Source organism: Rhinolophus hipposideros (assembly GCF_964194185.1).
Source record: "Rhinolophus hipposideros genome assembly, chromosome: 26".
Classification (NCBI taxonomy): Eukaryota; Metazoa; Chordata; class Mammalia; order Chiroptera; family Rhinolophidae; genus Rhinolophus; species Rhinolophus hipposideros.
Window position 1 is genome coordinate 21,352,574 of NC_138072.1, and position 24,504 is coordinate 21,377,077.

General features: G+C 36.3%; 1 protein-coding gene across 4 annotated transcripts in view; it reads right to left on the reverse strand.

The window, feature by feature from the left end:
• RYR2 (ryanodine receptor 2) overlaps positions 1–24,504 on the reverse strand; it is a 567,940-nt gene that overhangs the window by 365,824 nt on the left and 177,612 nt on the right. For all 4 annotated transcript variants that reach the window (XM_081039034.1, XM_081039033.1, XM_081039032.1 and 1 more), the window contains exon 3: positions 737–841. In XM_081039034.1, coding sequence (XP_080895160.1) covers positions 737–841 — 105 coding nt within the window. The remainder of the gene's footprint in view (positions 1–736; positions 842–24,504) is intronic.

Consider the following 24,504-nt stretch of genomic DNA (forward strand, 5'->3'; position numbering starts at 1 on the left):
AAGAAAGAAAGAAAGAAAGAAAGAAAGAAAGAAAGAAAAAGAAAAAAAAAGAAAGGGTTGACCATTCCTCCTCCTGTTAATTCTAAACTTTAAAAAATTGGCTAAGAATGGGTAGTAACCCAGAAATCAATCATAGCAAGCCATAGTATAGAAAATAATTTACATTACAAAATAAGCTTTCAAAGAACTGTCTGCATTAGGAAATAAAATAATTTCAATTCTCAGAAGAAAATCATTAGCTGTTTGCAATATTGCAATCAACTAAAGCTGTATCTCCATAGTTTCATTACGTAGAATATGAGTGCCATGAAATTTTATTTGCCATAAAAAAGCATAGAACATAGTCAGATGGTTAAAGGCTTTTGAAATGAAATAAAGATTAATGACAAATAGAGATGCAAAAAGCAATTAATTAAAATAGTAACAGTAACAGCTCTGAAGATGTAAAAAAAACACGCAAATGCTCAAACAAAGATAGTGTTTTAAATCAAAGACAGAAGCATGAGGTTTAATGACACAGACCACCTTGAGGTTGGCTTTATTTCTTTTTACATTTTCTAAGATATCACAGGTCTGCTGGATAAAGCAAAAAGTCACACTTAAGAAAATCACAAGTAAACGGTATTGGCTTATTTCAGCAAAAAGAAAATCTACAATACCTGTGAAAGGAACCATTCATTTAGTAGCTGAGTTCATTAAAACACCACATAAATAAGTACATAAATTAAGTACTTGCCCCTTCTGATTTCTCCACCGTATTTGCCAGCATCTCCTGTAGGGCCCGGACAGAGAGGGATTGTTCCAGCACAAACGTGCAGATGGAGAGGTCTGGGGGGACATTCTGTGAAGAAAGAGGGAATGGTGCCATCACCACCATCATCATCACCACTATAATCATTATCATCATCATCATCCCCACCATCAATACCATCACCACCACCATCATCATCACCTTTACCATCATTAATATCATCACCATCACCATCATCACTATCACCATCACCATCATCATCACCATCATCACCATCATCATCATCACCATCATCACCACCACCATTATCATTACCATCACCATCATTACCATCACCATCATCACCATCACCATCAACACCATCACCCCCATCAACACCATCACCACCATCATCATCATCATCACCATCACCATCATCACCACCACCATTATCATCACCATCACCATCATCACCATCACCATCACCACCATCACCATCACCATCATCACCACCACCATCATCACCACCATCACCATCATCACCATCACCATCATCACCACCACCATTATCATCACCATCACCATCATCACCATCATCACCACCACCATTATCATCACCATCACCAGCACCATCACCATCATCACCATCACCATCACCATCACCACCATCAATACCATCACCACCACCATCATCATCATCACCTTTACCATCATTAATATCATCACCATAACCATCATCACCATCATCACTATCACCATCACTATCATCATCACCATCATCACCATCATCAAGCTCCCAGACCCAATTTACCTTATTATACTTCAGTTACTTTAATAGAAAGAGTAAGAATACTCATCAGTTCTCTAACATGAGCTCCCAAATCATCAAAATACATTGTTTATACTGCTCACACTTAATCCATTTTTTTTCATTTATGGATAACAATAGCTACTACCATTTATTGAGTGCTACTCTGATTGTCATTGCACTCAGAGCTTTATCAATAACTCCTGTGGTCATCTGTGGTAAGGATTACTATCATCATTGTGTGGACAAGAAAACAGAGAAGTTAGATTACTTTTCCAAAATCACAGTTACTGAATTTTTTAAGCCAGAATTTAAAAGCCAGATTTCTCTGACTCTCAAACATTCATTTCTAACTTACCAAGCAGTCTGCTGATAAAAAAATTTAAATAACTGAAAAATACTTGCCTCAAATTAATATCGAAGTTAAGCAAATATAAAACTGAATTGGTATAAAACACTCATTTACACAAGCTTCTCCTTACCCACAAAGATAACAAATACTTTGTTTTAATCAAGTTGGATATTATATTTGCCCTCTAACTTGAGATGTGGTCATTTGACTTCTGTATGTGTACACTGCTTTATTTTTTCATTCATTCCTTTTCCCTTCTCTTTCCTTACCTTAAACTTCCACTCCAATTTATAACCCCATGTATTCTGAAAACCCCAAAAGGTAATTACCAAGCGGATTGACGGAAACAGGATAAGAGTTGGTTGGTGAATTAGAAAAAACTATCCCCATGAGGAAAACATCATCATTCATGTCTGTTTTTGCTTTAGATAAGCAGGATCCGGTAGGCAACCAGCTGGGTATGGAAGATACTCAAACGAGGATTTTCATAATAGAAAAACATTTTAAATACATTAAACAAAGTACGAGCAAGCGTGTGTCTTCATAGAAAGGACACTAGGAGAATAAATTTGACAACCTGATGCAATGCATCAAAATGACAATTTGTAATGTTTAAGTGTTTATTAAATTGGAGCACTACCATTAGAAAGGTTCTTATCAGCAGAGAATGATGCTTTATAGTTCCAAGGAAAGGTTAAGTACCAGGGTTCCAGTATTAAAGTTAAAATTAATTTTGGATGAAAGAAGCAAACAATTGGGCCACTTAGCTTACTCATACTGCACACACCTCCCTGGCATCTCTGTTTTGTTTTGTCTTCGTTTTGAATAAACTCTCCTTCTCTGGTTTCCTCCATCCTCCCATCGTGGCCTTCGTCACTGCCAGCCCCATCCCTTCCCATTCCTTCTCAGAGTCTCTCAGCCAGTCATCAAGGGAACCAGTCAGATCTGGGTGGAGCAGTGGCACATACCCTCTGCAGTCATTGGCAAGGCTTCCCTTCCAGTACACTCAGATCAAAGATTGGCAGCCAGAAAGGGGACTCTCTTCTATGCAATTTAGAAATAAATTCTTTTCATTTAATTTGCTCAGTCCTAACTATACTAATTACAATTTTTCAGACCAAGACAAACGCTACTGGAAAAAGAACACTGCTAACAGAAGCATTTATTTCATTTACAGCCATTTAAATTGTGAAGATTTGGAAGATACACTCTAACAAATAGTGGTGCAGAGTACCATGTTACTAAGACATATGCTAGTGAACCAATCCTCAAAGAAACGCCTTGATTTGCAGCATTTGCCCATTTCTGTGGCTTAAACACTCCAATGATTGCTAATTTCAAAGTGTCAAAGTTTACAAATGGGCTCACAAAATTGCTAATTTGCTCACAACTGGCCTCAGGAGTCTCTAAAAGCCATGTTCAGCACGCCACTGGACTGATTTCAAACCAAAACTCATTAATTCCTTTAGAATCAGTATGTTATAGCAGTTAAGAGCTTGGATCCTATAAACAGATGTTCTAGTACTTTCAAGAAAAGGCCCTTTCTGGAAACATTTCAAAGTCTACATACTGGGTATATTTAAATTATTACATGTTTCACTTTGATCAAAATATAAAATACAAATCTCTGTAATGTTTTATTTTAAAGATCTTTGAAAACCATGCATCTGAAATGAATGAATCCTGCCAAGCTAAGATCATTTTGCCACAGAGTGGCATGCCTGTTAACAGATATTTTTCCAGGTAGTGGGGGTTTAGCAGGAATAAAGGAACAATCTGCAAAGGCAATTCTGTCTCTTAGAGAAACAGTCTCTTAATGCATTTTCTTCCAACCCATCTTTATCACTTTCTCTCTTTGTCCCTTACCCCTCTCAAAACACACATCAATGTAAGAGAAAAGCTGAGACAGTTTTATACACACACATACACACACACACACACACACACTATTCCAAAAAAATGTGTCCTCATTTTAAGAAAGAATAAAACTGCATTAATTGTAATACTCAATACATAACGAAACAAAAGATGAATACAAGTCACATTTGACTTCTGCAATGACAAGAGGTGCTCAAAGTGGTTCCCATCAGTGTCCAGACACTTCTGATGACAGCAAACTACTGCTTGAGCATCGATAACATCTCTTAAAATTTTTTGGCACCCCTGATACATTGTTTACCCCTTGTAGGAAAACTTGAAAGAAGGCAAGTAAGAGCATTTATTTGTTTTACTCTAAAGAAAAATGGTCTGGTTATTTTAGACAACAGAATCATTACCATGACTTCCTGCCTTCCAAAGTAAACTACTAAAAATATTCCTTAATTTATATGTGCATTTCTTCAAATAATCTTGAAATTTTTATCGCTATGCTGTGATAATAGCATTTATGTTAGGCCTTTGTTCCCACCTCCCCCAAATAAAGTTGACTCAGTGGAAAATAAAGGGTCTCAGTCATTCATCAGAGACCAACTAAACGGCCCCCAAATGGAAACCAAAGTGGGTTCTAACACCAGGCACAACAGATGAAGTACAACATTCGATAAACCCTCGCAATGCAAGCTCCATTTTAAAGGCATCAGCAAGTCATCATCTTTTCCGCAGTCTTCATTTTCTTTTTAACGCGAGTCTTATTCCTGAGAAACTTAATTTTTAGAACTTCATTTGAAAGAATTTTTGCTGACCTTTACAGTGAGTGTGCCCCCAAATCATACAAGACACTCTTGTGTGGTATGCTTTCCATTCCAGGTGATTCAGAGTAGGCCACGTGAGAACATACAAGCAAGAGCTACGGCCCAGCAGGTGCACCTACCTGCCTCTTACGCCTCACACAAAATATCTATTTTTCAGGCAAGCTTAGATCGGAGAGAGCACTTCAGTGTGTCTACATGTCTGTCTAGGCTGCACCAAAGCAGGCAAGTAGGAGCTGAATACTGCTTTTTATGTGGCGACAATACCCATCTTATCAGGACATCTGTCCTTTGGCAAAGGTAACAAACCTGAAGCTGCGTGGCTTTTCTTCTCTTTAAAATGCAAACTGGTCACTGTTCTCCTCTACCAGACAAGCATGATCTAATTATAGGGGGAAAATTCTCAAGAATAACCACAACACAGCATCTGGCTTTGTTGGCACTGAGAGTCGACGGGAAATCAGTTAGGTTGGATGGACAACTCAATTCCAACTGAGGTATCTGTCCATCCAGTCATGTGACTTCCACAGATGTTTCTGCCTAATTCACTTAAAAAAACTACTGAAATATGTCATTACCTTAACTGGCCTGTGCCCAATGATCTGGAGCTATGTAAGCCATAGACCATTCTCTAATTACCAGTGTGTAAAATTGCATGGAGCAACCTTCTCCATTATAACATCCTGATGCCTTTGCTCATATTTTTCCTTTCTCAGCCTGAAATATTCATCTCCAGGTCTCCACCTATTGAAACTATTTCATATTTTAAAATAAATAAATAAATACACTCATAAATAAAATCACATACAAAAATATTTTCCTTGTTGAAAATTCAAACACAGTCAATTAACACATATTTTGTATGTTATATGTATTGCATACTATTCTTACAATAAAGGAGGCTAGAGAAAAGACTATTAAAAATTATAAGGAAAAGAAATACATTTACAGTACACTACTGTATTTACTGATACCATTAAGTTTACATCGTTTGTTTACAAAATGAAAAAAAAATCCACGTTATGAATGGACCCATGTAGTTCAAACCCATGCTGTTCAAGGGTCAACTGTATCCTCACGTTTCCTCACACTCTCTCTCAGGCATAACCACATGGGAGTCTGATGAGCATTTGGATATGCCTCTTTCCAGGCCTTTCTCTATGCCTTTTTACATACACATATGTATGTTCATACAGAAGTGTGTGTGTGTGTGTGTGTGTGTGTGTATACACTATATGTGTGTGTATATATATATGTATATACACACTACATATATAGTGTATACATATATAATGTATACACTATATATGTAGTGTGTATATACATACATATATATGGAGAGAGAGAGATTGGCTTTTCCCATGAATGGCTCACTTTGTACAAACTGCATTTTTAATTTACTAGAATATGTTGGAGGCCATTATGTGTTAATAGATATATATCTGCATTCTTTATGACACTAGAGAATCTAGATGTAGCATATTCCTCCTGAAAACTGGTTCAAGTTTTCTGCTATGCAACACTGTTATTCATCTTGGACCTCCCCTCCTACTCCACAGGCCTAATATGGTGGCTTGCAAAAGAAAATGTTCCGAGTTTGATGAGCTGACCTCAAACTATGATTTCATTTATTTCTGGAAAATAAAGCAAATGCACATACAAGAACAAAGTAGTTAGAGCCCTAATGGCAGATCTCTTTGTTTTCGTTTTAGTAATCCTAGGTTTCTAACAGGAAGACAGGCTAATTTCTCTTTTTATCAATTACCATTATATTAGTTTCAGGTGTATAGCATAGTGGTTAGACGTTGATATAACGTACAAAATAGTCTCCCCATTAAGTGTAGTATCTATGACACCATACATAATTATTATAATACTATTGACTATGCTCCCTATGCTGTGCGTTACACCCTTGTGCCTATTTTATAACTGGCAATTTGCACTTCTTAATCCCTTCACCCTTTTCACTCAGTCTCCCAACTCCCCTCCCATCTGTCAACCACCAGTTTGTTCTCTATATCCATGAGTTTTTTTTCTGTTTTTTTCTTCAATTTTTGTTGTTGATTTTGAGATTCCACATATAAGTGAAATCATACAGTATTTGTCTTTCTCTGTTCTACGTCTGAGTATTTATCCAAAAAAATCCAAAACACTAATTCAAAAAGATATACGCACCTCTATGTTCACTGCAGCATTATTTGCAATAGCCAAGCAACTTAAATGTACATCGACAGATGATTGGATAAAGAACATGTGGCATATGTATATATACATATATATACATATGCCACATGTTCTTTATATATAATAGACTATTACTTGGCCATAAAAAAGAATGAAATCTTATCATTTAACAACAACATGGATGGATCTAGAGAGTATTATGTTAAGTGAAATAATTCAAACTGGAAAAACACATATATTGCCTTTCAATAGTTCTCCAAATAAACTTTGGTGTAACACAGAGATATCTCAGAATGTATTTTGAAAATTAATGAGTTATTAAATCTCAATAGTTTTACAGCATAAAGAAATCTACAGGTCACTGTGCCAGAGGACATGGGATTCAGATTCAGTACATAAGGGATCTCAGGTGAACCAGAGTGAGTTTCCCCATCTGTTAAGTGGGAAAATACCTATCATACCTCAAAGAATCCTTCTAGGTTTCAAATAAGAAAATCAACACATTATAAACTGGAAAGTGCCAATGAAATATAATTTTATCAGACTAACTTAAGAAAAAACTAAATCTGATTGAAAGTTCAGAATCATAGAGACATAAATTAAGAGAAAACTTGCTTTTCTACGAAGAACTGTAAAGACAATGTACTTTAGAATGGAGCAGATGTCTGAAGTTGAGGCAAATTTGTTTCTGCTCAGCCACCATCTGCTGAGCGACCTTTGGCAAAGCACCCTAATCATTGAGTGTCAATTTCTCCACCATCGATGGGGATAGAGAACCATATGTTCTCCAAAAGATAAAGTTGTTGCTGTTGTTTTAAGTTGCCAACTGGAGACATTAACCAGGCAAAATTTCACCTGCCAAATGGGGAAATAATAGTCTTTAAAATGCATACATATTCTCCCATTCCAATAAAATTATGGAGTTTGTGGGGACAAAGCCCCAAAAAACAGTTTCCAGGCTCTCGGCCTCACATAGAAAGGTGCTGGCTCGGGTAGTAAATGGCCATCAACTGTGGTCAGATGGCCAGCCGCTGTGGCTAGTTGGCCATCAGCTGTAACCCGTAAGCCATTGGCCACTAATATAACGGCTGTGGCTACGCTAGCAGAAAAAATGGGGGCTAGCAAGAGCGGACTGCAGAGAGGTGGATGCCGCCGGTGAGAATATAGTGATATGACTCCCCTATGTATGGCTCCGTGGGTGTTCCTTTTTGGCCTCACCATGTCCTGCGTTCTTATGTGGGGAGCGGAAGCAGAGACCCTGCCGGACGCCCCACACGACACATGTCACAGCGAGTAGGGTCCCCTGCGCAACAGAGTTGTATCTCATTGACTTCTATGAAATATTGCGGGAAAGAAATGTCAAACAGAATATAAGGAAAATACGAGTTAATTTTTCCTCTTTACCTTTCTTCAAAACTCCAATCATAATATTTCACCACATACCCGGCCTGGAAATGTAGTTATTACCAGATCTTCACACTTTTCCATGAGAGCTCATTTTTCAGGGTAGCTTTGGTTGTCATATTCTTTTTTTCTTCAAGTCACTTTGCACCAAAGGTTAACATGATACTGCCAATTAATTTTTCAGATCAATTTTCTTAAAGACAAGGCTAAATGTGATCATGAAAGATGAAACTGACAAGTCTGGGTTTCCCCAGGTGTAAAGCCTTTGAATTTCTTCAGAGAAACTCAAGTCATTCCCCTTGGAGTTCTTCACAACATCGGTCCAGGTGGGGAGAGATTATTAGCAGGTTTCAGTGACTGGTGATTAGCAGTAAATCGCCACTACAAATGGCCACAGCTGTGCCAATTTAGCAATTAATTATGAAAATCCCTAGTGAATTAGTAGGGGTTCATATGATTCCCCCAGTGTTCATTTTGCTGCTTGGCATACATGTTTTGTAATACAATGTCTTTTAAATATGGCACAGGAGGTTATAAGGCCCAGGCTGTTGCACAGAATTGAAACTGAAACTGTATTTGTGAGGCTACACCCTGCCATAATGCTAGGTGATCTGAACATACTCCAAAAGCCTATTCATCCACATAAACTACAAACCTACAGCTGAAGCTAACAGAATACAAATGCAGTTTGGGTAACCAAACACTCCATCTCCTCTAACATATAATTTCGCTCAGCAGGGGCTGTAAGTAACATAACAGAAAGACGTTAAAGGACTTTTTAGGGAGATAACTCCAGCAGTTGGGTACATGATGACAGCCACAGTGTGACACTTTATATTCAAGGACCAATTCAGGAAAGATAGAAAGGATTTTGTGCACCATTTTTAAAAGAAATTAGGGGTCTTCCCCTTACAGCCAAGTCAGGAGGTTGGCAAATCCTCTTTACAAAACAATCTGGATAAAATTGAACAAAAATAACCTTTCAGATCTGTGGGACTTAATCAAAGGCACAAAAGTATGACACATTTTACACATGAAAACTGCTAACCTTCAAGTAAGAGCAGTGAGGATCTGTGGCATTCTTTCCCAAGGCTGCTCCCATCTCTCCCCAGGACCGCTGATATAAAGGTCAGGGTGCCAGAGTGTGGCATGGGGTAGGCTGTGAGGCTCACCAGCTGTGCCCCATCATAAAAGGGGGCTTACTCCATTTGGAGCACATGCCATGCACATTGCATTGTCTGTGATAGTAACACTTTCCAGGGAGACCAACAGATCTTGTAGCCTGACTCAGTATATTCCTGACTGAAGTTGCAAGCGTGCAGTACTCCCAAGCTATCCCACACGCCTGGCTAACCCTAAAGTAGCATAGGCACAAGAGAGACACAAAGGACCTAGCAGAAAGTAAACCCGGGGCACATTTCAAATGACCTGAACTTCACATGCACTTCTCCACCCATACATGAGTCCATTTGCAGAGAACAGAAGCCTTACTGCTTGAAGTATCTGAGCGCAATCTCTGTACAATCACTGCCTAAGTGATGCAGAAAGAGGGCAACTGCTACGAAACCAGGCTAAAATAAAAACGAGAATGAAAATAATAAAATAAAATGGAGCAGTGGCATCAGTGGCAACACAACACAGGGGAGAAATAGTTCACAGATTTCGCCCAGGCAAATTACTAATCAAAGAAAAACAAACGAAAATAGCAACAACAACCATCAGTAGGGAAATATCAGGAATCAGAGTTCATACTACATATTATCTAAAAAGTCTAGTTGTAACAAAAAATATGACACAGGCGAAAAAGAAAAACAAACAAAAAAAAACCAGTAAAGTGTAACCTATATTAAAAGAAAAAAAATAGTGAAGAGAAACTGTCCCTAAGTGTCCCCAGACATTGGAGTTAGCAATAGCTTCAAAGTAGCCCTCAAACATATATGTTTAAAGAACTAAAGGAAACCATGTTTAAAGAAATAAAGAAAAGTATAACAATGAAGTATAACAATGAACTAAAGGAAACCATGTTTAAAGAAATAAAGAAAAAAGAATAGAAATTCTCAATAAGGACATAGAAATTACACAAGGAGAACCAAATGAAAATTCTGGATTTGAGTATAATAACTAAAATAATAAATATACTATAGGGGTTCAACAACAGATTTGAGACAAAAGGGGAAAGAATCAGTGAACTTAAGCTCAATCAACAGAAATTATTCTGAAGAAATAATGTGAAAGTGAAGAAATAATGTGAAGATGAAGAAATAGGGTGAAGAAATAATGGCTGATAATGTCCAAATTTTAATGAAAACCATGAGTTCACACATCCACATAGTACAACAAACCCCAAGAAGGAGAAGTACAAAGAAGTTTCAAAACGGCACACTAACCATTTTATGCAAAAGGAGGCAAAAAAACGCAGGGAGGAACAACAACCAAAAAAAACAAAAACAAAAAAAAGAGAATCAATCTTAAGTTTCTCACCAGAAAAAGAAAAGTAATTAAGTAACTACTGTGTTTCCCCCAAAATAAGACACATCAGATCTAACCCGTCTTTTGGAGAAAAAATTAATATAAGACCCAGTCCTATTTTAATATAATATAAGACCCGGTATAATATAATATAATAAAATAAAATATAATATAATATAATAACGGGTTTTATATTAATTTTTGCTCCAAAAGATACATTAGAGCTAATGGTCCAGCTAGGTCTTATTTTCAGGGAAACATAGTATGTGAGGTGTAGGATATGTTAATTAGCCTGATTGTCATTTCACAACAAATACATATGTCAAAATATCACATTTTGTTCCTTAAATACATACAATTTTTATTTGTCAACTACAACCTCAATAAACTTGGGCGGGGGGAAGAGCAGGCATTACATTGTCTAAAAAAATTAAGGCTGAGCTCCCTCCCTACCTGGTACCTGTATTCTGGACCCAACCTCATTTTCCGGCCTGTACTCAATGCTTACTACAATGAGGCAAAATTAGATGACTCCCTACTTTTCACACATATTTCCTTTTCCAATTTTGTCCCTGGCCCAATGTCCACAAAGCAACTCCAGACTGAAACCGCTATGCACTGTACATATTTGTACACAATATATGTCCACACAACTTTATAAGGTAATAAGACTATTGGCCTCCTTTACAATTTATTTGTTACGTATCTTGTTGATATTCCTGATAGTGTTGCCAGTGCTTCATGTTCAAAGTTTAGTAAAGAAAAATATTTTTTGTGATTTGACACATATATCATCTCGTTGCAAATACACCATTGAAAATATTGGTTATAAAAGCCCTAGAAATATATTTAAATTACTTTTAAATATTAACTGATGAACTTTAAATAACACGTATATATTTTTTAATGTAAACCTGTTAAAATAATGCAAAAACTGCAATATTTTGATGATGGTCTAAAAATTCTAATTTATGAAGATTCTGAAAAAAAAAATCTTCGTACGGTCAAAGATTTAAAAATCACAATTATCTGCATAGACTTTAATTGCATTATTTCAAGATCTTCTATTGGAGGAAATTGAAAAGATTCATATGAATATATACTTAATCCATTCACATAGGGGTTACTAACCTAAAAGAATCATTGGATCTTGACAGGAGTAAATTATTTGGTGATAAAATAACACATTTCTAAATTTTTTATTTGGCAAATACGATAATAAAATTGAATGTTTGATGCCAGGTTTAATCCTGATGAAGAGAATCAGTAGTAAAATCACTCATTAAAATAACTACCCATCTGTTTACTACAAGCTAATCCCATTTTATATTAATTTCATCTACATTAACTGCAGTTTATGTTTCTACCCATAAGTGGTAAATGAATGAATACTCTAGTTCTTGGTGCCTGCTGAAATGAACCTTTACTAGACCGATCTCATTTCCTGAAGAAACCAATTTTCTTTCCTTTATGACAGAGCACCAGCCCGTAAAGACAAGTGGAAAACAAGCAATATAATGTATCAGGGCCTTGAGGAAAGCTTCCAGCTCTGTTCAACAGAAAGAACATCCTCATCTTTAAGCATTAAACTGCTCAAACTTTTTCAGTCTATGATATACCTGTAATGCTAACCAACTCAAACAGCTCATATTAAATTGATATGTGCTCATCAAAACTAACAATTTGCCACAGTGTACTCAACATGGTTTCCTAGTAGTATTTCAGCCAGTTTCTGATAAGAATAAGTGGTTTTCCCAAAGAAATGTGACTTTTTGTGTTCCACTATTAAAGAAGACCCACTAACAAGCTTCTGAATAGTTTTCAGGAACATTGCAAGTCATATAACAGTCAAACTTCATGTTCTAAATGTTAGTTCTTAAATGTGTGTGATGACCACACACAGATGAGAATCAGTTTATGTCTCGAGGAACAATTGACCCAATGGGTAAGATTTGTAATTAACAATAATGTAAGTCCATATACTCCTTCCTGAGAGATTTGGATATTTTTGGCCATTTTCTTATCAGATCTAACTACTGTCCTTGTTTTGACTTCATAACACAGCTTGCAAATAGTTTGTGCTAGAAATAGCAATAGTAGCTCTTGTATTTTCTTCTTTCTTTTGTGCTTACATTACTAGCATAGTTTTCTATTTCTGTGTCTCTGCAAAATATCTTAGTGCCAGCTGTCTATTTCTTGAGCTAATTTAGATAGAACTAGAATATTTAACAGTATTGACAATAGTAATAATAAATAATAATAATGGCTAACACTCAACTACTGCCTACTCCGTGCCTGTAACTACTCTAAGCATTTGACATTTATTAACTCAATTCATCTAGAAACTTATATAAGATAGATATCTACTGAACTAGATTAACATTTTCCTAAGATATTCTATAATCAAACAAATCCTAATTATGGAACTCCCACTCACCCACCAGATACCTTGTACACTTTAGGCAACAAATAATGGTGATACGTGTATATGACCAATGTCATTCAGACAGTGAGAGAGAGAGAGAGAGAGACAGAGAGACAGAGAGAGAGAGAGAGACAGAGAGAGAGACAGACAGAGAGAGACAGACAGAGAGAGACAGACAGAGAGAGACAGAGAGAGAGAGAGACAGAGAGAGAGAGACTGTGCCATAAATATTAATTTACTTTTTCTTTTTTGTTTGTTTAATTAAAGTTTATTGGGATGACAATTGTTAGTAAGGTTACACAGATTTCAGGTGTACAATTCTGTATTACATCATCTATATCTCACATGGTTCACCACCCAGGGTCAGATCTCCTTTCATCACCATATATTTGATCCCCTTTTACCCTCATCTCCCTCCCCCCACCCCCCTTACCCTGTGGTAACCACTAAACTATTGTCTGTGTCTATGAGTTTTTGTTTCTCATTTGTTTGTCTTGTTCTTTTGTTGTTTTTGGTTTATATACCACATATCAGTGAAATCATATGGTTCTCGACTTTTTCTGTCTGACTTATTTTGCTTAGCATTATACTCTCAAGATCCATCCATGTTGTCGCAAATGTTCCTATATCATCTTTTCTTACCGCCGAATAGTATTCCAACTTCTTTATCCATTCGTCTATTGAAGGACATTTTGGTTGTTTCCATGTCTTGGCCACTATAAACAAAGCTGCAATGAACATTGGAGCACACATATCTTTATGGATAAATGTTTTCAGATCTTTTGGGTAGTTACCCAGGAGGGGGATTGCTAGGTCATATGGTAAATCTTACCTCTTTTTTGGATAAAAATAATATAAAGTGATATTATAATGTTATCTTCCCACACCCCATTGAATCGAATTGCTTATATATCCCCCAGAGGCCAGACTTTAAAGACTACTACTAATGATACTGTAGAAGTCTATTCTTCTATAGACAACAGACTAACAACAAATTGTACAGTTAACTGAAGGCTCAAAAGTAATAGGTAACTACTAATAGCCCAAAAATAACTTACAAATACATATATCATGTGTTATAAACTGTGTTTACTCTGGAAGTAACAGTTCTCAGGATCTGTATGAACACCATGAGGAATGGAATAGACTCCAAAGTTAAAGCATTGACTATTTCAGGAGTCATGAAGTTCAAAATATTCTAACAAATATGGAAAACAGAAAATTCAAAAGAGCTTAATAAATAAAACCAAAATTCAAAAAGCAAATAAGCCCATACATACACATATAGAGGCTAAAATCATACTGAATCTATTCAGGATAGCAATTTCAGAATTACTGTAGAAGTTCCATTTCTGTTCCATGTGACTTTCTCAGCATTATGCTATGCAACTCTGAACAAACCTTCCTGTAAATTTACTACAGCGTCAACTGCTTAGTTCATGCCAGAGACAGTTTATCACGTTGTGGTTAGAAAGAATTGGGTTGGAATCCTGGCTCTCCTACTCAACTGCTATGTGATCTTGGGTAAATGACCTAGAAACTCTCTGAACCTCAGCTTCTTCCTCCTTATGTAAAGAAGAAGGACTGCTCGTATACCTAGCAAATTCTCGGACACACAACATGCATGTACAAAGCAGTACTAAGGTTAATATTCTAAGCTTTGGTGGTAGAAAAGGAAATGCTGGCTGGATTCTAGTGCAGTAGATAAAATGGTATTTTATGTAGGGAACATATAACAGAGAAAATCAACTAAATATGACTCATTGAGGCATTGCTATTTTCTAAGATACAAGTTACTAAAGTGTTGGAGATACATGTGCAGCACATAAGGGTTAAAATTATCCTTCCACTGATTAAATTGTGTATTTGTGCTGAAATGAGTCATTATATTATGGTAGAATAGATAGAGAAGAAATGATGCTCTAGAACTCAGAAGGCCCAAATTTTAGTCTTGATTTTACCATTTAGGAACTAACTTTTGTTTGATTATGTAACTTCAATGACCCAATTTACTCAAGAAGAGGGGTTAAATCATCTGTAATGTAGCTTCAAGTTCATTTTATAAACAGCATCCATCGTGACCACCCTGCTTGGTCTGGCCACATGCCTGCCAGATCTGTTTTTGCAGTTTTTAATGCAACAAAAACCATTTAAATCATGAAAACAAAAACCCACACAGAACGCATCAGGGGAAAGATGTTTATCATACCAAAAAAAAGGCCAAATAATTGTTTTAAATAACAATCATATAAAGTGTAACCAAGAGAACAAAGTTGAATAATTATTCTCCATTTTCATTAACTTCAAAAGAAATCTACTTAAATGTCTTCAAATGTTTGGATGCACACAGAGAAACTTGATGTTATAAAAAGCTTAAACAATGGAACAACTCATACTCTTCATACACAAATATTTTAACATAATGCTAAATTACTGTTAAGTCATTGACCAATCTAAGGATTAAAAAAAACATAAAACCACATAATGCATGAATAAACAGACACATGGATTACCTTTAGTTCAGGTACAATAAAATTTAAATTTTGTGATAGAATAGGAGACTTCCGTGGGCTGATTTTCAGCTGGTAAATAGATGATCAGATCATTATTAAAATGGCATGTAATCCTATCAGCTACTGTATGATAAATGAATAGTCCAGTCTTGGCAAATATTCTAAGTTTAATTGAGTCATTAGTTCGCTCTTCTACATATTTGTCTTTCTGCTTATCGGTGCTGCATTAGTAAAACAGTAAAGAAGAAAATTTTCACTTATTTCTAACATTTTCTCTAGATTATGGCCAAAGTTTGCAGATTGGGTCCCACAGTTTTATTGGTAAAGTATCATATATTCAAAAGAGTGTATGTAAATAAATGTTTTAAATAAAATGAACACCGATGAATCCAGGGAGCAAGTTAAAAACTACGTACAACTTTATGAGTAATTTTGAAGGTCCCTGCATCCAATAGAATTCCCTGCTTTCTTTATACTTTTATCACAGATTTATGTATACGTTCACAATATGATTCTTTTAATTTGCTGGAGTTTGCCCTTTATGTAATTATAAACCTAAAGTCTGTATTCTTCTTGGTGGTGCAATATTAGATTTTTGAGATTCATCTATGTGGACCCAAATACCTATAGTTCATTTTTACCACTATAGTAATTCGTGGTGTAACTGTAGTGCAGTTTAGTTCAATCAATCTGATATTGTTTCAATTCTTTTCTTATCAATAATATGGCAATAAATATTCTTATACATGTTTCCTTGGGCACATGTGCAAAAATCTTACTAGGGTGCATACCTAAGAGTGAAAATCCTAAATTATAGTGTACGCACATCTTCGAGTTTACTACATAATTACTCTTTTCCAGTATATATATTTGTACCAGAAGTGGGTGAAAATTCCTATTGCTCCACATTCTTATCAACAATACTGTCAAACTGTTGTACTGTTGTACGTATTTTTTAACTTGCTCGAAATACTTCATTATGCTTTTAATTTTTATTGCCCCAATTAATAATGAGGCTGATAAAGTTTTCCTACCATAATGGTCTATTTGCATGTCCTCTTCTATGAAATGTCTATTCATGTGTATCTCTCATTTTCCAATTGGTTATTTGTTGTTCTCAATTGATTAACAGGGATATTCTATGTATTCTGGATATGTCTGTGTCTTCAATTTTATGTTTTGGGATGCAAAAAAACAAATAACAAAATTGGGTTTCCTTTGATGATCTATACTTTTTGCTTTGTTGATAAAAGACATTTTCATAAGGTGCATAAAGGCTCTTCGGTGCTTCATATTATTCCCCTTTTGGGTTATATTTATATACAACAATAATATACATATAAATAAATACCAAGAGGAAACCTTCATCACTCTTATTTTGAAAACTTGACCCAAGTTTGGCACACCTACATACGGAAGGCGGCATAACATAGTAGCCATGTGAGCTTGGAAGGAGGTACATAACAATATCTATTCAATAAGTACTCTTTGAAACAGACTGCCCAGTGACAGAGCACAACAGACTCGTATGCACTGAGTTTATGCACAAAATAATCAGAGTGGAGATTTTTCTCTTTCCTTAACAGCAACTTACACTTGAGTAGTGTGTTACGTGTTTTCAGTGTACTTTACATACTTAAATGATGCTCAAAACAATGATAATGGATGAGGAAAAGGAATTATTATTGCCACTTCAGAACTAAGAAATCAAGGAGATGAAGGGACTTGCCCAGAACAGGATGAGCTTGGTGGCAAGTCCAGTCCCGGCCCCCGGGTCCGGTATGCCCACCCCCCACGGTCACACCGCCTTCCAAGTTAAGGCATGAAGCTGCCAAAGCAGGGGTGATGACACTAGTTGTTTAACTCTGACTCCATGTAGTCAGCCTGTACCTACCGCTTACAAAAGGATTATGTTGTACTCAGAAAGAATTCTACTGTAAAGCGAGGTCCGTGACAGGCGCTGAGACAGAATTAGAGGACAGTCACCTGTATTCCTTCCACACCACTCATTCCCCGCTAAGTCAAGACTTTCCCTAAACACACTCTTGACCCTTCACAGAAGATTCACACAAATCAATAAAACGGGGCTACACTGGTGGCACTTACTGAATTATCTGATAACTAGGAATGCTGTGTGGGACAAAGGATACGTGGATTTGGCCCCATGGGTCTCCATTTTCCAACAATATGGTAGCCATGTAAAGTAGAGCACACTCCAAATGTATATGGGTCACTGCTGAGACCGTCCTAAAATCTGGAAAATACCTGTACTTGATACGATTGCAAGGACTATTGCAATTGATGTGATCGGCAGGAAAAAGTAAGGAATAGGTACATGTGTATATTTAATATCAAAAATGCATAAAGTTTTCAGGTACTATAACACAGCTTTTCTTTGAAAAGTGAAACTTAAAAGGTCAACCACAGAGCCACTTTCATATGATCATATATAAAAAATTTTTTCATTATTAAGGAATTAAATTATTTAGCTCTTAATATAGTGACATTCATATAAATTAGGGGTATGAGGGAGACTCTCATTGTATGTTTAGAAATTTTTTTACCAGTAAATATACCACCTTTACAAAAAAAAAATTCAAAACTCCTATGTCTTATATAAAAATTAATCCCATAAAGATTAAGAACATTAGAAAACTATGAAAGTACTAGAAGAAGAGATAGATATTTTTTAAATTATGGGGTATGAAAAAACTTTCTAAAGACCTTTCTAAAGGCAGAAATATAGAGAACAAAACTGATAGATTTTACTAAATACATTTTTAAAACTTCAATATAACCAAAACACTTTAACCAATCTGTTAACAAGAAAACTGGAAATCGTTATACACATATGATAGTGTGTGTGTATAAATGATAGCTATGTATCAAAAACAACTACTCGACTAGAAAAACAGGCAAAGGATATGAACACAGAATCCACACAAACATAGTAAATATGGAAAATCGCCGGCCTTATCAGTAATCAAAGAAGTACAATTTTTCCAAAACAGAAAACTTTGCCCTTTAGAGTAGCAGCTTTCTTATTTTGAATTCAAATGGTGATGTGGTAGGGAATGGAAAAGCGATGTTCCCAAATACAAGCCATAAGATTAGAAACTATTTGGAGGATAACATGTGGCAGTAAATATCAAAAGCCCTAAAAATAGATGCCTTTATCTAGGAGTTCATTCTAAGGAAATAACTGAATAGTGCCCAGAGATGTTTGTGGATATTTGTATGTGTATGTTCACTGCAGTGTTGTTTACAATAGAAAAAAAAAAGTTGACAACAAACGCACCTAGATATGATAAAACTGTGATTTTAACTGAAGGCCTCTGCCTTCAGGGCCTGTGCCCCTGACAAATGTAGACTGCGTTCTCTTAGCCTAGCAGCCTTCCTGTGTATTTCCTAACCATGCAGTAACTAACATGCAATGCAGATACATTCTGAGGGAGATATCTAGCTGACCACTCCATAGAGGAATGAGACCAACCTGTAGAACCCAGGGACACTTGTCACCAATACAATCAACCCGCCCTAGGAACCCACTGTTGAGAATATAGTGAGATTTGTACTCCAGGCCTCTGGAAACAGAATTAGTTATTAGGTTGGTGCAAAAGTAATCGCAGTTTTTGCAATTATTTTTAACCTTTGAAACCGCAATTACTTTTGCACCAACCTAGCAAATGAGTGCACCTTGGTTCAGATTCCTAGAGCTCTTAGTTAAAAGGCTGTATATACCCTTTTTGCTCTTCTTACCATAACTGTAGAGTCATGCTGCTATACTTTCTATCACATCAAAAAGTTGTTAGGTTGTTAAGTTGGTGGTAACAGGAAATCAAACCTACTGAAGTTTCTGATTTTTAATTCAGTCGTTATTAGTTTGACAGCTGATAAGTTTATGAATTAGTAAAATAATAGAAAAGCTTTTGAGAAGAAGCTTGAGGCTTAGTATTTTTAAAGATGCACAGATGCTCCTCAACTTATGATGGGGTTACATCCCTAATAAAACCATTGTTAAGTTGAAAATATTGTAAGTCAAAAGTGCATTTCATACTGTAACCTACTCAACATCATGGCTTAGCCGAGCCGACCTTAAACGTGCTCGGAACACAATACCCCAAAATTGCTGTCACACAGCATACATACAGTAGAGTATCAGCTGTTGACCCTTGTGATCGCAGGGCTGACAGGGAACTGCCACTCGCCCATTGCCCAGCATCACCAGAGAATAGCAGACTGCACATTGCTAGTCTGGAAAGAGCAGAATTCAAACTTTGAGGTACGGTTTTCCATGAATGTGTATCGCTTTCTCACCATCAATAAGTATGGGACCATTTGTATTATCAATTACCTTATCACCAAAAATTCCCTGGGTTAAATGAAAACATATTGCAACAATATATTTCAATTCTTATTTCAATTAAATTATGGCTGTGTTGGAATGGGATGAGCCAGTTTGTTGTTCAAAGAGAACAGCATCAAAGGGTTTGATGACAGGATTACCAACAAGAAAACTACACTCTAGCTATGCTAATCGATAATGGTTAGAAGGATGGGCTTTAACAGGTGAAGCTACTGGTCTTATCACATGCATTTCATCTCCTAACAAACTAAATCATAATTAGACTGCTTTTGTCTTCTGTCATTGAGAAGACACAAAAGTCATCAGGCTGTGTTTTATGAACATCATTACTAAGATATTGGTGCTGTTTAATAATACTAGGGAAAAAAACCCTAAATGGGAAAAATTTTAGTTGTAACAGGAAGCTCAGTTTTCACTAAAGAGGACTACTTTTTAAACACATAGTATCAACCGATTAGAAAGCTCTGGAATTACCACGATTAGAGTTCTTTCAAGCAGTGTATGGTGATATCCTTTGCACCATCCATACTAAATGGAGTTCCTGCAATATGCTCCTTACAACTTTTTGATCTTCAATTCTTTAACAAATAGCATGCTAGAAACAATATTTATAGCTCCCGTGAAAACACAAGAAACTGCATGTTCTAATACTAAATATTTGCAACCGTGAGTTTTTCAGCAGTAAGAGATGTGTATTCAACTGAGGAAGATCTCAGGTGAATGTAAGGTAAAGCACAGGTATTGTTTTCATCCTCTAAGTAGAATTTTAAGTATGAGATTATAGTTTTTAAAATATGTTACTTATTTAATTGAAATTACTGGTGGTTAAAGAGTGTGGCAATTGACTGGTCATTACAAAGTTAGGATATATTTAAAACAAATCCATGTGTCACAAACAACACTCACATTGCCTGTACCACTGACAGCAGATCCACTCGCCCACTGGCAAACAGAAGTCCTTATCTATTCAGTTCTACAAACACCAGGTGAGTCTTCACTACATACCAGGAATTCTACTTTTCTAGTCAATTCACTTCAATTATTGTAAGATAGTTACAAAGACGTGGTTACACCTCAGACTGATTCACAGAAAACTCAACTGATCTCACAGATGCCTGATGTCCTCACGATGTGTTGACAGTGTAAAGCTGGGATTCTCCAGCAAGCTCATCGTGTTTATTTTATCAAAAATGTGAAAAAGCCGCACGTATCCTGGCGGCATCAATGAATTCTCTACCATCATTATAATGATCTGATAACAAACTGTAGGAATATTACCAGGAAAATAGGAGAGAAGCGTTTTGCCCTAACTTGGCATTGGAGATCTTATCAACAGTCAGTGATGTCTGTGATCCCTGAAAAGTCCACAGAGGAGCAGGGCATTCCTCAGTACTTGAGCAACAAAGATATTGTTTGGGCCTTTCCAATTTTTAGAACTAGGAGATCGGTAAATACCAAAAATAACATATATCTACATGTCAACTAGGACACAAAAGAAAAGTAGGGCTTACATCCAGATAGCCATGTTTAACAGACTAAGGGAACACAAAAAATGAGATGGTAATAACAGTAATCAATGGAGAAAAATATTAACAACATTAACGAGATTTCCAAGCAGGCAGAGAATGCCTAGGCTCTGTTAGTCATAAGAACAGGGAAGAGATTGCTCAAACATTCACTATCCAGATATCTATCATCATATGGCATTTTCTCAGTAAGCCTCCTGTCATAGCCATGGCAAAGAAAGTACTATTGTCAGGTGACTTATTCAAATCCAAACAGAAAGTGAAAACCTTGGCCTAAAATCTGGGTCCCCAAAGTCAAGAACAAATGGCCTCTCTTCCACCGAATACATGGGAATGCCACAAATCAACCAGATTCTTCAACTCGAAAAATAAACATGAGAGGCGGCATCGCAGGCAAGGAAATTATCTTCCAAACATGACTCCAGGTTAAACCTTTCGTTTCCGCTCTCCATCCTTCCAATTTAAAACACATTATGAGAAGGTGTCAGCAGCTCCACAGCCCCTAGTATAATTAAAACTCATTAGTTTGGCTCACAGTATAATGGGATCACAGTGCTGTGAAAACATATTCTCCTAAAAGCCCCTAGGAGGACATAAAACATTGACAACCCACAACAAAAACTTAGCACACATGTCAAAGTATAAAACTTTTTATTAGCAGGCGGCATGACTCATCACTCAGGGAGACTATACTTAGATCCAACCAGTCCTGCTTTATAACTTTGAACAAATAGAGGTGGAAAGTATCTCAGGGCCCAGAAGTCCACCACACCAAAAGGTCATTACAGTGCTGACAATTTGACAATTTTCTTTGCAGAGTTCTGAGAGAAGTTGCATGTTCCAAGGCCTCAACCTCATAATCTTATTTTGTATCATTTCTTCTCTTTATTATTAACCCTCTGTAAATCAAGTCTTATACCTTTCTTCTTCCATACTCAAATAGGGCAAGTTTCATCCTTTCTCTCTCCAGAATGTCACTTTCTGGGAGCCAGGGTAGGGTAAAAACACTCTAATCGATGATAACTATTAATTCTACCAGCAGAATAAAGAGGAGGAAATAGAAAAGTCAAAAGCCTTTTAAAAATTTAAGTTAACACTAACTCTGAGTTTAGAGCAAAACCTATGTAGATGTACGCAATAAACAACAAACCTTGAAGAATTATATTTTTAGTGTTCATGATTTTCACCAGGAAAAATACCTCTGAGCACATTTATATAAATGTTGAATCGTTTATCAGAGGCACAGATATGACAAAAACAAGATAATAGTGAATCTTACAAAAATATCGGTTTCTTCTATATAGAAAAAAATAGCCTCCTTTACCCTATTATGTTGCTGCAATGACTGATAGAAGCCCCAAAGAAATGATGCCAAGGTTAAGAATTTGGGTTCCCTAAGATCAGTAGAATTTGAAAACAAAACCAAAAACCAGTGTCTCCCCATCACACACGATATCAGTGGTTCTTGGGGTGGTTTGTTTGTTTGTTTGTTTGTTTTGGTCACAGAACTCATTGCTAATCTGCTGGAAAATGCTTACATCCCTAACTACCAATACAACTTGAAAAAACTGTGGGTCCTCACAGACAATAGTTGGGCGATCAGAGCCCGTGTAAGAGACCATGAGCTCCTGACATCAGGAACCTCACTTTCTTATGCATCCAGATGGCGGCAGAATTGACAAATGAGAATGAGTGTCAGGGTCAAGTGATGAATGAACAATTAACAAGACGAAGAACTTGATTGGTTAAGGGAATGTAACTTGCTCCTGAAGGAACGAATGATTCAAACACATGGGTAGTATCATCCGAATATATAAAAAAGAGAGAAGAAGCTTGGCCTTTTTAAAGAAGCCAGTTACTAAACTTATCCTTGAGTGTTACTCCTGTATTCTGAATACTCTGTCACAGTGAAATTCTCAATGTGAGCTCCAGTATACTTTTTTAAAAACTTATAAACTTCAAAATGTGAGTTACTGTTGATAGTTAATAGGTGGCTCCATTGCTTCCTACTTATTCTGAATCAAGCCATCCCTTTATACTCCTGTTTGATGTGATTCTGCTAAAAATGCTTTTAAACTGTTTCATATAGTCATTCTTCCTGGGTTTTAGATGTGTGCTGAAGTCCTTCAGTCTAACACCCACTGGTACCTTATTTTTTTGTAGTGAGGCAATTATAAAAATGGCGGATGGTGATTTTAACTTTTATGGAAGTCATTACTCTGTCAAAACACACTGAAGCACTCATGCCTTATCCTTCTCTGCAGTTTGTTACGGTAGAGAATAAACATTACCCCCAGCCTGTCCCTCTGATTATTTAAATCCACGGGTCAGCCTCAGGGCTTCTTCTTCTTCTTTTATTCTTGTCCCCCTTTTTCTTTACAAATCAGTCTTTTTCCTCTCAAATGTTTCTGTTTCTGGGATGGAGTTTTGTGTTAGTTTCAATTTTCTTTCTTCTCTTACATAGGAAATATGACTATAATTATTTCTTTGCCCTTATCATTTGTATTTTTGACAACTGTTTTGTTCCTTTTACATTCTTGACTTTTTTCCAACTATTCAGCTGTTAAATAATTTCCAAAAGTGTGACTTTATTTTTGTATTCATCATGTGTTTTTCAACTTTTTCAGTGACAAAATATAGTTACTATTAAAATTCAACTGTGCACAGTATTTACATTTTAGTCCCCTATGGCTTTGTGCATTATTAAACTCATAGCCTATTCTTCTAGTTTAAGCAATAAGGATTCTGAGAAAGATTTTGCTATTCTTAGAAGATGGAGAAAAAGAAAATTACTGTTTACTTTGCTGAATCATTCTCCTCTGATACTTCTAAATGCCTGACCTGAGTCCCCATCTCTTCCATAACTCCAGTCCCCCTTGGTGAGTTTCACCCACACCCAGGGTCTTAAACACCAGACTTCACCTCTCCTTAGTCTTCTTGGCTAACAGTAAGCTGCTACTGACACCTCTAAGTGGATGTCACAAACTTAGCACAGTCAAAATAGAACTCTTCATATTAACATCTTCCTTTCTCTACACTT